This window comes from Tamandua tetradactyla, chromosome 11, assembly GCF_023851605.1.
Source record: "Tamandua tetradactyla isolate mTamTet1 chromosome 11, mTamTet1.pri, whole genome shotgun sequence".
Classification (NCBI taxonomy): domain Eukaryota; kingdom Metazoa; phylum Chordata; class Mammalia; order Pilosa; family Myrmecophagidae; genus Tamandua; species Tamandua tetradactyla.
In genome coordinates, this window is record NC_135337.1 from 89,608,731 (window position 1) to 89,623,167 (window position 14,437).

Genomic DNA, 14,437 nt, shown 5'->3' on the forward strand with positions numbered 1-14,437 from the left:
TGTGAATTTGTGGTGCTATAAATGAAGACCCACATCTGGCCACTATGGCCATGGTGTGTGGGATGGGATTGGGTGGTGGGAGGCTCAAAACCAGCCTCTCCCCAAGTCATCATCTCATCTTCGCTGTCTCTTTTCTGCCAGAAATACAGCCTAACACGCATCCTCCTTGTGCTCTTGGCATCTCCTCCAAGTAATGTCTCCATTCAGCCTGGCTTTTTATGGGTTTGGTTCTTTTAAACCAGAGGATCTCAGCCTGGGGTCCAACAACAGGCTACAGGGGCTTCTGGGAACCTTCCCACAGTCGTCCGTAGAACTGCTGGATACGCCTCTTTTATTCCAGTGAAGATGACTCCTGACTACTGATTCCTGAGGAGGTTAGGGGCGGCTACGCTAGGCTTTCTAGACCGGTGGTTCCCAAAGTGGGGCTCCCCAGCCAGCAGCATCAGCAGTACTGGGGAGCTTGGGAGAAACATGGATTCTTAGCCCAGTGGCTTGTGGGCCAGTCAGCCCTCCAGGTGACACCGACTGGCTGTAGGCTCCAGGGCCTCAGGCCCTCCCTGCAGCTCCATGTAGTTCTCCATGGAGCAGGCTCTCTACCTCCTCCTGCTTCTCCGCAAGATGAATGCAGAGGCTCACTGGCAATGGGCCACACCCTCTGCCTCACTATGATGGCTGCTTGCACCCCTGGATGCTGCACTTTGTCCACGGCCCCTGGAAGCCAGAGCCTGCCTCCAGAAAAGAGGATTCTGGGTAGAGCAATCCCTGCTCTGTCCTGAACAGTGCAGGGAGAGGATCGAGGCCCTGTCATTGGGAAGCCTGGGAGATTAGACCAACCCACTCCCTCAAGGGTCCCGTGGGTTAGGTTTGGCTCATCGGTGGGCCTCATTTGGACTCCCAGCCCCAGCCATGCCTCAGTGGGTGAGCAGGCAGTTGAGGCGGCTGTTTCTGGCCTTTCTCATCTTGGGAAACCAAACTCCAGACTCTGAGGGCACCTCTGAAGGAAATGCAGCAGTATGGGGTCACATCTAGCCTTCCCTCCATCCCCCTTAAGGCAGACAGAGCTTATCCAGAGAGATGGGAAGGGCTGAGCAGGTGCCAGGGAGCCACAGAGTCAGCAAAGGGGAAAAGGAGATGAGGAAAGTGGAAGGAAGTGGGGAAGATGACAGAGGCATGGCTTCCATTCTGGAAAGCGAGAGCCAGAAAGACCAGACAAGGCCTGGGAGTGACGCAGGAAGGAAGTTGTCCCTCCTGCCCCCACCTCGAATCAGCCAGACAGTCCTCCACAACCAGAGCACACCCTGAGACCGCCACTGGGAGGGGCCCCCTGTGGGCACCATGGGAATTGACTGGCAGAGGACTGCTCTGTCAGCGTGGACTTCTGGAACATCCCTCCCCACCACTGCCTTATGGGTGTCCTCCCCCAACACCTACTACCTCTACTCCCAGCCTCTCCCAGAGGGCTTCCAGAACCTTCCCAGCACCCAGAGACCACTATGTCCCCAATGAATGGTCCCAAAACGACTTATCAAGGAACACTGTCCCACTGAAGTGTCCCTGCAGGCCCAGCAATTTCTAAAATAATTTCTTTGATAGAGCCAGCCTTGTGTTTCTGCACGTTAGTGACCACTAACAGAGAAGGGGAGAGCGGCGCAGAAGGCCAGCTGTGAACCCACTACCAGATGGCAGCTCTCTCCCAGGAGCAGGAAGGTTCCAGATCCCTGACCAATCTTACAGGCTTGGAGCCACTTGTCCAGAGTCTGGTCAACTGAAGTCTCCATAACGGGGCTGCCCTCTGGAAAGGGTCTATACCCCAGGACCATCTGGCCCCCCAGGAGCCATCTGGCAATGTCTAGAGACATTTTTGGTTATCCCACTTGAAAGGCAGTGGCAACACAGGCATCTGGTAGTTGGAGGTCAAGGATGCTGCTAAACGTCCTCCAATACACAGGGCAGCCCTCACCCCAGAGAACTGTGCAGCCCCAAGTGCCAACAGTGTGGAGGCTAGGAAACCCTGATCTAGAAACTACCGAGTCGAGTCCTTGGAGCCCCAAGGTTTAAGAGGGAAGGCCAGGGCCCAACCCTGGGTTGGACAGATCCATGGGGGGCGGGTATGGGAGCCCTGGCAGTGGAGTGAGGGTGAGGCCAGCTCCACACTGCCTTTACCATGGCGAGGGTGCAGTACTCAAAGCCATGTGGCCCAGCTGCTGCAACCCCACCTCTCTGGACCATGGTAGCCAGGTCCCAGCCTGCTACATGGACGCCTGCTCCAGACCCAGAAAACTGAGACATTCAGCCCTCTACTCTGCTGCTCTAACCCGAGGTGAACTCGCAACTTTCTGGGCTTCTCCCCGAGAGCACCAAGACAGACGGACAGACGTGAGATGAGACTGCAGTAGGGCTCTGTTGGGGGTAGGTGGGCCCTCTGGACTCACCTGTCCGGTGGCCTGGCCCGAGCCGTCTGAGCACACAAACTGCACAAACTCCTTCAGCGAGTCCTGCCCGTGGTGGTGATGATAACGGATGGTTGGGTGTGTGAAGTACGGGCTCGACTGCTGGATGATGGACGTGGAGGGGAAGTGCAGCGCTGAGGCCGTGGCCCGCGGGCTCCCTGCAGGCATGTAGGAAGGGGAAAAGAGTGTCAAGGACCAAAAGGAAGACACTGAGGGGACCAGAAAAGGAGGGGAACAGCAGTCAATCAGAGGACTGAGCACCTAAAGGAAAATAGAGTTGGGCAAGGGCAGGGTAAGGCCACTGAGGCTCTTGCCCTGGCTACAAAATTTAAGGAGACTGCAGAAAACGCAGCACTCAGAGTCATTAACGTTTCTAGGCAGTATTAAAAAAAAAAAAGTGAAATCAGCAAAGTAGGGCAGTAACTGGCTACCTATTTTGTCAAGTTCAATCAGAACCAGGGTAAGAATTAAGGTGAGGTGAGCACAGCAAGGTTGGGTAAATGAATGGTAGGTCCCAGGCTTTGTTTAAGATGTGGAGACATGCTTTGCATTCGTTTTTATGTGTGTGTTCTAGGTGCTGCATTAAAATATCATTTATCTTGACAACTGAGGGTTTTTTTGTGGTTACCCCTTCAAATGTGCACAGGAGGCAAGCACCAAGCTGCCCTCGCGCTGGTCCAGGCACTGGTCCAAGCAATGGGTAGGCACTGGCTACGAACTTGTAGGGTGGTGGGGGTGCTGAAAAAAGGCAGGTGGGTCTGTGGAACTCTGGTTACAGGGCAACGCAAACCACCGGCCTTCCCTACCCCAACGCAGGACAAGCTTCTGCAATGCACATCCAACCAGCCCTTCCCCACACACTAGTGGGTGTGCATCCAGTCCCAAACCCACTGCCTTCACACATGCAATTCCCACCCCAGTACAGGCCCCAGCTCTTCCCAACTCCCAACCCCTACCCCCTTTCCTGTCTGTTTCCAATCAGCTTGCTCTGGCTCTCAACTTCATTAGAGGCTGCGGAAACTTGGCTTCTTTCTGGAGCTGCTAAAGGCAGTGTGGAGCTGGCCCCGCCCTCACGCCACTGCCAGGGCTCCCCACACCCGCCCCCCATGGCAACCCCCCTCTCTTCGCAGCCTCTGGGCTCCTGGCCAGGAGGCCCAGGGGGAAGCGGGAAGGTAAAGCTCCTGTTCCCTGTGGCCCACACAGGGCTGGGTGGGGCCAAGACAAGAGCTGAGGCCTCTTTCTGCTAGAGGAGTGCTGAGAAAGGGAAAGGGGAGGGAGCGGGGAGGGACTAACCATAGGGGTCCCCCAATTTCCCGCCTGAGCTATCCCTGTCCAGAAGGCCAAGGTGTCCTCACCCCAGGAGACGTGGAAGGCCAGGGCTGTCGGACTGGGGTGGGGGTGTTCTCCTGTCCCCAGAACACAGCCCAGCCACTGCCTCTCCCAACCCTAACCTGGCATTGCCAGAAAGGGGCAGGAGGCCCCGAAGAATGAGCTGGACTGGGCCCCACACCCACTGGGGACGATGCTGGGCAAAGCCCCGCACTCAGTCACCCCAGAGCCCCAGAGCCCCAGAGCCAGAAGAGGGGAACTGAGAGGAGAAGGCAGGCAGGCCTGGTAGATGTGGGGGAAGGGAGGCCTCTGGATGGGGACTGTGTCGAGATGGCACACACACATATATGCACACACACGTGCAGGCCATTCACATGAGTACGCGCATGCACACTCACACGCCATTATATAAAGTGCACATACCCCCACATATGCACATGTGCACACCCAGGCAACCACACATGCACACATACATGCATCACACACATACTGAAGAACCCATACACACACACATCCAGGCACCTACACATACTCATACACTCATGCACATGTGCAGCAGGTACTCATACCAATGTACACATACATTCACTCACTCATGCATACACACAGCGAGACACACCCAGGCCAGCACACATGCCCACACAGAAGGAGAGAGGGGCCTGGGAGAGGAGGGCCAAAGGCCCAGAGGAGGTGCTGCACAGAGGGAGGGCCTGCATCCCGTTCAAGAAGCCAAGGCTGAGGCTGTCCCCTGGGGGTCCCACGCCCGCCCCCGTCCCCCCCCACCCTGCTCTCACCTGGTCGGACTCCAGCGAGCACAGGCAGCGGGTGGTGGGTAAAAGCCATGCGCGGGGAGCTGCTCTGGGAGGAGAGGGTGCCGCAGAAGTCCAGCTTTCCTGACTTCTTTAGAGAAGCAGGCCCTGGGGGGGCAACCAGCAACATGGGCAGCCTTAGCAGGCCAGGCAGGGATGTGGGGGGCTGGGAGCAGCAGCGCAGTCCTTCTCTCCTCACCCCTCCCTGGCCACTGCCTGGCTGAGGCCCGAGGCTGTGGGTGATTCTCCCACTGTGGGTCAGCAGGGCACTGGGCAGGGGCGGGCAGTGGGTTGCCCGCCCTTTGGCAGGCAGATAGCGGCAGCAAGAAGTAGAAAAGAGGCTGGTGAGTGGGGTGAGTGGGGGAATGCAGTAGGGCCCTGGGCAGCCAGTGCCAGAGCTGGACTGGGGGGATGGGGGTGTACATGAGAGGACAAAGACTGAAAGCAAGGGTCCCGAGAGCCTTGGGCTGTAGCACTCGGCATGCATTGGGACTGGAAAGGGCCCCTGTGCCGAGAGACCCAGAGCTGAGTCCTACAGAGCTGGGCTGCTGTAGGAATGGGTCATTTGGGGGTTGTGCTCTGCTCCAGCTACCAGGGCAGGGTGGTACTGGGCAAGAGATAGAGGCATAGGGAATAGCCAACATGGGCTCTGCCTCAGTAAGTCTAGCATCACCAAGCTGCGCCAGGTTCTGGGATGGCTGCACCTGCCGCTATCCTGGGGAGCTCGTGGGCTGTCCTGGGCTGAGCTTACAGGGCCCTAGTCTGGGGGAATTGGGGTGGGGAATAAGGTGGAGCCGAGGTCAAATCTCTAGAGCTACCAGCTTTAAGAAGCAAACGGAATCAGTTCTGGTAGGGAGTGGGGGGTTGTAGGAGGGAGAAACAAGAGCCATCCTAGCTATGGAGGGAAGAGGTGGGGGGAACACTCCCAGCCGCCAGCAGAGGTGTTATCTGGTGACAGCTGTGTGCCACCTGATCACTGGCAGGGGGGGCGGGGGTGCTCCCACCAGCTGTGCACAGCTGTCCCCACGGCCCATACAGTGCCTCCCCCAGCTGTTCCCCATCCTGCAGCTGGGCTGCTTAATTGGTGATTTGTCGGCAGTGCGAGGAAACAATGGTGGGGGGGGGTGATGGAGGAAAAGAGGGGAGAGCAAGGGGAGCTGGGGAGCTGCTGAGTGGGGCGCTGTGGCAGAAATGGCAGGCATGAGAGCAGAGAGCTAAGAAAGAAGGAAGCAGTAGTAGGGGGAGGAGGGCACCGGGATACGAAGCCTTGGAAAAGGGGGTCCCTGCAGTGATACGTCCTGTCCCAGTGGCAGTCCTGGGAAAAGGAGTCACTTGGCAAGCCCTGACTGGGAAGCACACGAACCATGGCTGCTTTGGGTACCTCTTCGGTGGTCCAGAGGCCCACGGCATGGGTGAGCCCCCCTCCTCCTTCCAGGAAGCCTGCTTCCTAGGACAGCGGGAATGCCGAGGGCTTCCCACCGTGCTGTCTGCTGCCCAGCCTCTACCCAGGAGGGACAGATAGTCCTGGAAAACAGCAGAGGAGGCTTCCCCAGGCTAGACACCAGCCTATGCCAGGATCAAAGCCCCCATCCACTGGCCTGCCTGGCCCTAGCACAGCAGATGCACCCTGGGCACACTCATTCATCAGAGTCTGTGCTCCCCCAGCCCTAGAATCCCTGTCACGCCACGAGGACACACAAACAGCACACATCTGATGTGTGCAGGCAGAAGTGTCTCGCAGCCAGCCGCTACACAAACAAGTTCACACACACACACACACACCAGTGTGTAACTCTCTGTCCCACCAAGGCCTTCCTGTTCTGCCCACCCCCTCAGCTGAAGATGCAAGGCAAAGGTGGATCAAGTTCAACGGGGGAGAGGTGGTTCAGGGGATGTGGAAAGACAGAACTGGCTTCCTTTGGAACCTCTTTCCTTGCCCGCCCTCTCTGCCTCATCTAAAAACGATTCTACTCATTTTTTACAAGGCTCCGGGTTTCTATAAAGCTGGGGCCCTTTAGACAGAGGTTCTTAATTCATGACGATTCCCCACCTGGGTGACAGTGGGCAACGTCTGGGGACATATGTGGTCCTCACACCTAGGGATAGGAATAGGGGTGCTCCCGGCATCAAGTGGCCAGAGAAGCTGCTCAATTTCCTGCACAGAAAACAGCCCCAATGGTCAAGAACGTGCAAGCAGAAAAAGGGCCTTAGCCATGGAGCCCATAGGCCTGGGGCAGCCTCTCTAGAACAGATGCCAACTCAAGAGGGAGCCACACCCCTTATTCCCCACAGCAGGCACCAGGGGCTGGGGCTAGGGGCTTCTGCTGTCTAGGGGCTCTGCTGGGATACACATGCTCCCCTCCTCCGGAGGACAGTGGTGCCGCCCACCCAGGGGAGCCACCAGGCGAGGGATGTGGACCCACAGCCCGTACCTGCATCCACATCGTTGGGCCACCCACTGGACTGGCTACTGCCTGCCGCCGGGGAGCGGCCCGTCCCGGGGTAGAAGACATCATCGACAGGGCTCTCCATCTCACTGTCATCGATGGACTTGGGGCGCTTGGTGGTGCTGGGGGAGTGAAGAGGATCAGACCGCCGAGGCCCAGTTAACAGCTTAGGGAGCAGAGGCCACAGGCAAGGCCACCTCTGAGCTTTCCCTTGCTCCCTCACCTGCTCTTCCTCCCCCAGCCCTTCTCAGCCCCAGAAGCAGTTGGCCACCAGCCAGCCCCTGTCAAAGAACTTGAGCCAGACCCTTGACCTCTCCACCCACCCACTCTCGACCCCATCAGGCCCTGCTGGGGCCAGGGCTGCACTGAGGGCAAGTAAAGCACTGGCAAACTGCCAGGGGGTGCTACAAAATCCCACCATAAAGCATAGTGGCATTTTAATGTGATATTTTTAAAAAGCCAAAAATGAACGCCAAATGCTTCACAATGAACAAAGTATATACATTGTAAACAAATCAGGGGCTCCTGGTCCCTGACCCTGCTCCCCCCAGCCTCTTGCCACTCTGCCCTCTCCCAGCCACATCTCGTCCCCTCTGGGACTCCTGGGCTTCAGCTGCTGGAGTGAGCTTTCTGGAACACACATCCTTTGCAGCCCCTGGTCCCCATGGCCCTGGGAAAATGCTTGAATGCAGCCTTCAGGTCCCCAAAGCCCTCCATGCGGTGCTCCACTTAACACCAGTGCCTGGTGCCTCTTGGCTCAATGCCACCCCCCCCCCCAGTCCCCATAGGGGCCCTGGGACAGCGCAGAGGCCCTTCCCCAGGACGGGAGAGGCTGAGAGCTAGGCTCACCTGGTAGAAGGAGGGGAGGTGAGGGACCGCCGCCCCAGGGTCACCTGGTTTATGTTGTAGTAACTGGGGCTCTCTAGGTCTGCCAGCGAGAAGTTTGGCCCCGCTGCTGTAGCGACAGGTGCTGAGAGAGAAGTGAGAGGGTCATGAGGTGGGAAGCTGTGAGGCGGCCCAATGGGGTCTCTGCTGCACTGCCAGGACACGTGGGGGCTGCAGGACAGGGAAACATGGGCCCCCGGGGCTGCTAGGGAAACCGCCCCTGACAGGGACTCACTGGGAAAAAGTCCCCAGGTGTATTTTTTTTCCTGCAAAGCAGAGACCTGCTTCTAGCTAGCCTCACAGTGCCACCACCATCTGCTGCCTTCCCTCACCCCCCAGGCCCTGGAAAATCCCACTAGCTGGAGACAATGTGAAGTCCAATTCCCCCCCACCTCCCATCTCTTCTGGACTTGGCCTTGGGCCCAGGCCTGGCCCAGAAGGAAAGACTCACTCTGTGACACTCTCACCAGCTCCGTCACGTTCCAGACCCCAGAAGTCACAAAACAGTCCTGGAAACTTAAGTGCCCTGGAGAAACGAAAGAGTAAGTGAGCAGAGGCAGGCCAGGATGCCCCATCCCCTGTGGGATGCCCTACATGTCTTCCTGCCCTTCTGTGAGCCCCTTGTCTGGTCCTTGGGCCTACCCAGAAGAGGGATGGCCACCAAAGGTTCAGTCAGGGGACAATGGGGGGAATGGGGAGAAGGGAGGGCAGCCAGGCCAGTGGGGGTAGGGATGGGGATTAGGAGAGGGAGGAGGGTAAGGGCCAGAACACTGACCGTTGGGCAGTGGTTTGATGTCCGCATCTCCTTGCTGGTTTGAACTATCTGATTGTCCGGATTCTGCAGGAGACAGAAGAGGGAAGGTGGGTCAGGCCTGAACTTTCCTACAGAGTAGCCACACAGTGGACCCTCCGGCCCCTGGCCAGCCAACACCTTCACGCCATCCTGTCACCCTCAAGGGCCAGCTCTGAGGTATGCATGGACACCAGAAGAGACAAGAGACACAGGCTCTAGCACAGGCTGGGTTTCATTCTGGGATAGGTGGGGGTCTGTCCTACAGACTGGAGGACATGAGGCAGGTTCCCTGGCCTCCATGTACACCATGCCAGTAGCATCCCCCCCAACCCCACCCCCAGGTGTGACAAGCACAAATATCTCCAGACATGGCCCAATGCAGCCTGGGGGACAAAGTTACCCATGGTTGAGCAGCACTGGCTAGACAGGCTGCACTCCAGGCTAGCCCTGCCCAGTTCGGCTAGGCCCCAGGGTCCCCCCACCCCACCCCATGCTCCAGCTCCCAGGGGAGTAGTCCCTTAGCTCACTTAATTAATTAAATGTGTCCCTGTCACCCTGTTCCACCCCCACATCACCTTTATGCTTTCAGGCAGCGCCTGGCAACCCAGTGGCCAGGCGGGAAGGGGGGTCTACCCCACTGCCACCCGCTCTGCCAGCCTCTCTGAGCTGTCTTATGCCCAGTGCCACAGACACTCGGAGAGAGCTCCAAGACAAGGAGCCTTTGTGCAGCAGGAGCTTAGAGGACTGGGGGCAGGGTGGAGTGTGTGTGTGAATATTTTGCTGAGTTCGGGAAAGCCCCCCATCCCCAACCCCAGGTCCTCAAGGCTTTGTGTGCCAGGGACACAACAGGGCCCCCCAGAATGCCTTCTTGGGCATGACAGCTGGTAAGAAGTTGGCAAGGAGGGGGCCCAGGGCAGGCCGTGGGGCGGAAGGCAGCCAGGCAGGCATGCATTTGGTGGTAAACCAACTGCTTGTGACAGGGAGAGAGCCTAAGGGGTGGGGTGGGGAGGTGGCAATTGAAAACAGTTTTGTGGTTTGAGGATGGGGCTTCTGCTGGCTTCAGCCTCCTGGCCTCACCCGCATCCAGCCTGCTTGCCTCAGCCCGAAAGGACTGGGATGGGAGTTCTACTGAGGAGAATGGAGAGAGAGTGAGCACTGGAGCTGGTAGGCAGAAGGGCACGGCATCTCAGATGGAGAACATGGGGGGAGCTGGTAGGAAGGGGCAAGATGTCTCAAGATGGTTTCAGGCCCCACTCTCTCCATGCCTTAGCTCATTTGATTTTTTTATTCCAAAAGTAATAAATCTTGTAACACATCGAAAAAACAGCTGTTTCTGAGGCACATGTTGGTAAGGCCCTTAACCTACTCCAGGGTGGGGTGCAGTGCCCCTGTGCGCCCACACAGTGGTGCTGCTGGGTCTCAGAGGGCATTGGGGTGGGGTGGGGAGGGGATGGGAAAAAGGAGGTGGCCCTGGTGCCATACCATGGAGCATCTCAGCTCCCGGCGAACAGAGAGCCACTCACCTAGATGAGGCAGGCGGGTGACAGACAGATGGACACATGGGGGTTCCAGAGCAGTGTGATCAGAAGAAAGCCATTCTATACCTGGAAACTGCCCCAAAAGCATTAATTCTGTTATTATTATTGATCTGAAGTGGAGGAGTGGGCTGGGGTGTGGCCTCTCGGCTGGGTGCCCTCCGCTCTCTGCTGGCAGCCATCTTATAGCTGGTGGCCCGACTGGTCCCCAGAAACCAGCTACTGCCAGCCCCTGGGAGGGTATAGCCCTGCCCCGGGAGGAAAGGCAGACGCACTGGAAAGCTGAACCTGGGCTCACAGCTGTGGCTAGCACCCACTATGTCTTTCAAGGATGTGCCAGTTTGTGCTCTATGCCCCAACATGAGAGCTGAGGGGTGGGGGAAGGAGGCTGTCCTCAGGTCCAGGGACTCAACAAGCTCAGTGAGAGAGGACCCCCTACCTGGTAGGACAATGGGTACCATGGGTAGAGAGGGATATGCCGCCTCCTAAGCTCAGGGTGCCCTGGGAGCCCTTGGGTGTCAGGAGCTGCATCCCAGGCTGACAGCATCCCAGGACACCCCAACTACACAGGGGCCATCAGGGCCTTGGCTGATGTCAAGAGAGGGGTGTGCCCCTGGATTCAGGGAGTGAAAATAACGGCTGTCTTCTCCCACCCCTGCCCAGGCCCCAGCGTGGCCACGCAGCTTTATCTGGCACATGGGCTTATCGGTACCCCCAGCTGAACAAACACACAAATCCACGGTTAGTGAGAAAAAAACACTTTGCCTGGCTCTTTATCTCCTGCACGCAGGTCTGTGCTGCCCACTGCCAACAGCATGGGGATGGAGGGCAGCGCGGCTTGATGGTAAGCAGCTGAGGCACTGTGCTTTGGATGGTGAAGGGGGGGTCCCACTGTGCTCTGTCTCCCAGGCACCCCCCTTTCCCCTGCTGGGTGGGAGTGTGCACGGGGAGAGCCCCTGCCCAGCCAGGAACCCACCCCCACCCCCGTCTGCTTTCTCCCTGGGACAATGGGCCAGCTGGTGGCCTGTGGCACGTGGAGGGGAGGCTGGTGCTGGCTGACAGCAAGTGGGCAGGTGCCGGGCCTGGCCTTTATCCTCTTCCACCCAGCCCTCGGCAACCAGGCTGCCCCTTGTCTTCCCAGCTCTGTGGGAACACACTGCCTGAAAGAGTCTCCAGCCTGGGCCCTGGAGCAGGGACACCCTGACTGTGTGCCTCTCCTCAAAGGCAGGTTTCTGGTCACCTCCAGGAAGGGGAAGGGAGGGTCAGAGGCACAGCTGCCATCCTCAGAGTCCCAGGACAACCCAGAGATCCCTCCTTCCTGGAGAGAAGCCCAGAGAGCAGAGACCCCTCCCAGGTCTGAAGTGTACCTCTGCTGAACCACATCACATGCAACCTCCAAAACCAGAAGCCCAGCCACCACTTCCTTCCAATGTCCCAGAAGGGACGGCCACAGGGTCCTTGCTCCCTGGGCACATTGGGCCAAGCTCTCCAGGTCTCCAGCTCATTCTCTATGTGCACAGTATAAAAGCACTCCCTGGTCTATCTGTCCTTCCACAGGGACCTGGTTTATTACATGAGCCATGTGCCTGGCCAGTGCCATCAAGGAGGCTTCTGGAAGGAGGACAAGAAAGAAGAGGCAACACGTGTGGACTTTGCTGGTCAATCCTGAGTGGGCTCCACAGAGCAAGATTCTGAGATGGGGGTCAGCTCAGCAGCAGTTCCTGCTCACTCAGTCATCACCACTCCCTATGGTGCTGCTGGCGGACGGAGGCCTTGGACAGCTCCCAGCCAACGACCACCAGCAAGCGTCCTGCCCTTCCTCGGTCTCTCCTCATCCCCTGGAACAGCCACACACCTGGCTCAAATGCTGTCCGCCTGCCTAACCCCACCCCTGCTCCCCTTTTCTGTCCTTGAAACCCCCAAACTTCCTCCTATGCAGCGCTCTGCCTTTCCCTCTGGACTCTGATTCCTGGTTTCATTTGTGCGATCTCAGGTCTGCTCTGTCTCTCTGTCCTTCACCGCCCTTCACTTCTTCCAACACATCTGCTCTTCTCTGTGCCCTGTCAGAGCGCCTAGGGATGGGGGTAGAGCCCAGCAGTGCCCAGGACCCATGGTCAAGGCTGTATTTTAATATATATATTTTCCAGCCACAGATGGGGAGACGTTTGTGGCTCCCTGCATACTCTGCCCCAGCACCTGCTGAAAATCCACTCAGTCTGTGCAATGAACCATGGGAACTTCTGGCTGTCCCTAAGGCACAGCCAAGCTGCTCCAGGCAGGGTAAGAGAGAGCACAGAGCTGGTCTCTGTCTGCCCCTCTGTGTGCTCCAGCACATACAGTGATCGTGTGCTTGAGCGCACCCACCTGGGAGGTGATCCGGCCCCAGAACAGCCCCTCAACAGGTCTTGGTTCTACCACACGCTGGGGTCTGGGGCTTGGACCGAGAGCAACCCCCATCTCTTTCCAACCGCAGGCCGGAAGTTTAAGATGTCTGTGGGGGTGTCCTGGGGGTGCCCCCACAGCATTCCATCCCATTGAGGACTGATGCTGTTCAAGAGGCAGACCCCCGGTCTCCCTAGACCCCACCCCCTCCAATTCCGGAGTGACCAGGGCACGGGAAACCCAATCTCAAGGGGAGCCAGAGGCCCGGCCAGCAGCAATCAGAGCTGGAGAATGTAACTATTGTGCAGCCTGAAACCCAAGTCCAAGAATCTGAGACAACCTCAGTTGGGGAGAGGCAGGTGGGGAGACAGACTGGGGGCTGTCAGGATGGGTCATGGAGGGGCTCTCCCCTCCTTGCCAACAGCAGATGGGGTGGGGACCAGGGAAGCCCCTGAAGGGCGTAGGGTAGGCAAGAAGGCTAAGGAGGGCAGGCCTGACATGAGTCTCCCGGCACAGGGAGCTTCCAGAACCTTCCTCTCCACTTCCCACCCTCCTTGTCCCACATAAGTGTGTATGTGCACCCATGCACACACATCATACAAGACACATATAAGCAAATCTTCCCGCACATGTCACACAGGCAATATCCGGAACCAGCCCGAGACTGCAGGTCTTCCCTTCTATGCCATTTGAAACTCACATGGGAGGAAATTCGGGTCTGAGAGAGAAGGAGAGAATGGGAGGACCAGCCCACAAGTGCCGACACGGCCACCTGGTGCCACGATGCCAGGCTCAGAGGGCATGATGCTCCCTCTTACCTCCTCTCCCATTTCCTCCTCCCCCTCCCTGTGAAGCCTCTGACATGTACCTCCTCGGAGGGCAGGAGAGAAGAGGAGCAGCAGGAGGACAAGGGATGGGGAATTAGGAAAGTCTATATCCAGTCACCAGCACACAAGGTCCAGACCCCTTAAATTGCCCGTGCCCAGGTCCCTGGTCCCCCAAGAACTGCTTCCCCCACCCTACTCTCATGGGTGCTGTCTGGGTCTGGGGCAGTGGAACTGCAGAGATGAGGAGAGGGCTGGGCAGGGACTTTATTCAAAAGCCAGGGGAGTCCTGGACCATACCAACATGAGGAAGGTCTGAGGCTTCCTGAAAGCCTGAGCTTGAGGCCCCCCCATCAGCCCCCGCCCCAGCCCAACTCTGCTGCCCTTGCACATGACAGGTGGTCCCTGAGGAAACAAGGATCAGGCACCTTGGCCAGCCCCTGTCACCAGCAGGCAGCCCCAGGGCCCTTGGTGTGCTCTCCAGACTGGCACTGGCTAAGGGAACCTCTCTTAGCACAAGTCCCCCCAGGAAGCAGCACCCCTCTAGAAGATGGCCGTGAGCACAGTGCATTCCAGGGATGGAGCTAAAGAAACTTAGTCACTCTTCTCCAAGGCACAAAGGGTCAGCAAAGGAGGGAGATGGTGGGGGAGGTGGGAGAAGGGAAGAGGAGATGAGGGGGCTGGGCCCAGAGCCCCCATCCTGCCAGGCCCAGCTCCTCCTTCACAGCTGACGGAGGCCTGTGACTCCTCCCAGGATCTGCTCTTCAGCAACCCAGCACCCATCCTCCAGAGATTTAGGCAGAAATGCTCGGTGACATTTGTCACGAGTCAATGGCCAGTACCCACTAGCCCAGTGACCTCAGCCAAGGGCCAGACTGTTTCCTCATCTGGGATATGGATATAGCCTCCGCTTTCCCTTCAGGCAGCTGGAAGATAAGTAAATGGGAAAAGCTTGAAACAAAGTATCAGGTGCTTATTGGCCT

The 14,437-nt window shown here is 57.9% G+C and overlaps 1 protein-coding gene across 10 annotated transcripts in view; it reads right to left on the reverse strand.

Annotated features, from left to right (window-relative positions):
- NFIX (nuclear factor I X) overlaps window positions 1–14,437 on the reverse strand; it is a 97,524-nt gene that overhangs the window by 9,288 nt on the left and 73,799 nt on the right. For 8 of the 10 annotated variants that reach the window (XM_077121663.1, XM_077121661.1, XM_077121657.1 and 5 more), the window contains 6 exons: window positions 8,696–8,758; window positions 8,372–8,446; window positions 7,885–8,005; window positions 7,021–7,157; window positions 4,574–4,696; window positions 2,433–2,608 (listed from right to left, as the gene is read on the reverse strand). In XM_077121663.1, coding sequence (XP_076977778.1) covers window positions 2,433–2,608; window positions 4,574–4,696; window positions 7,021–7,157; window positions 7,885–8,005; window positions 8,372–8,446; window positions 8,696–8,758 — 695 coding nt within the window. Of the gene's footprint in view, window positions 1–2,432; window positions 2,609–4,573; window positions 4,697–7,020; window positions 7,158–7,884; window positions 8,006–8,371; window positions 8,447–8,695; window positions 8,759–14,437 lie in introns of those variants that run through there. The other 2 variants (XM_077121659.1, XR_013159629.1) reach the window with 2 other exon arrangements.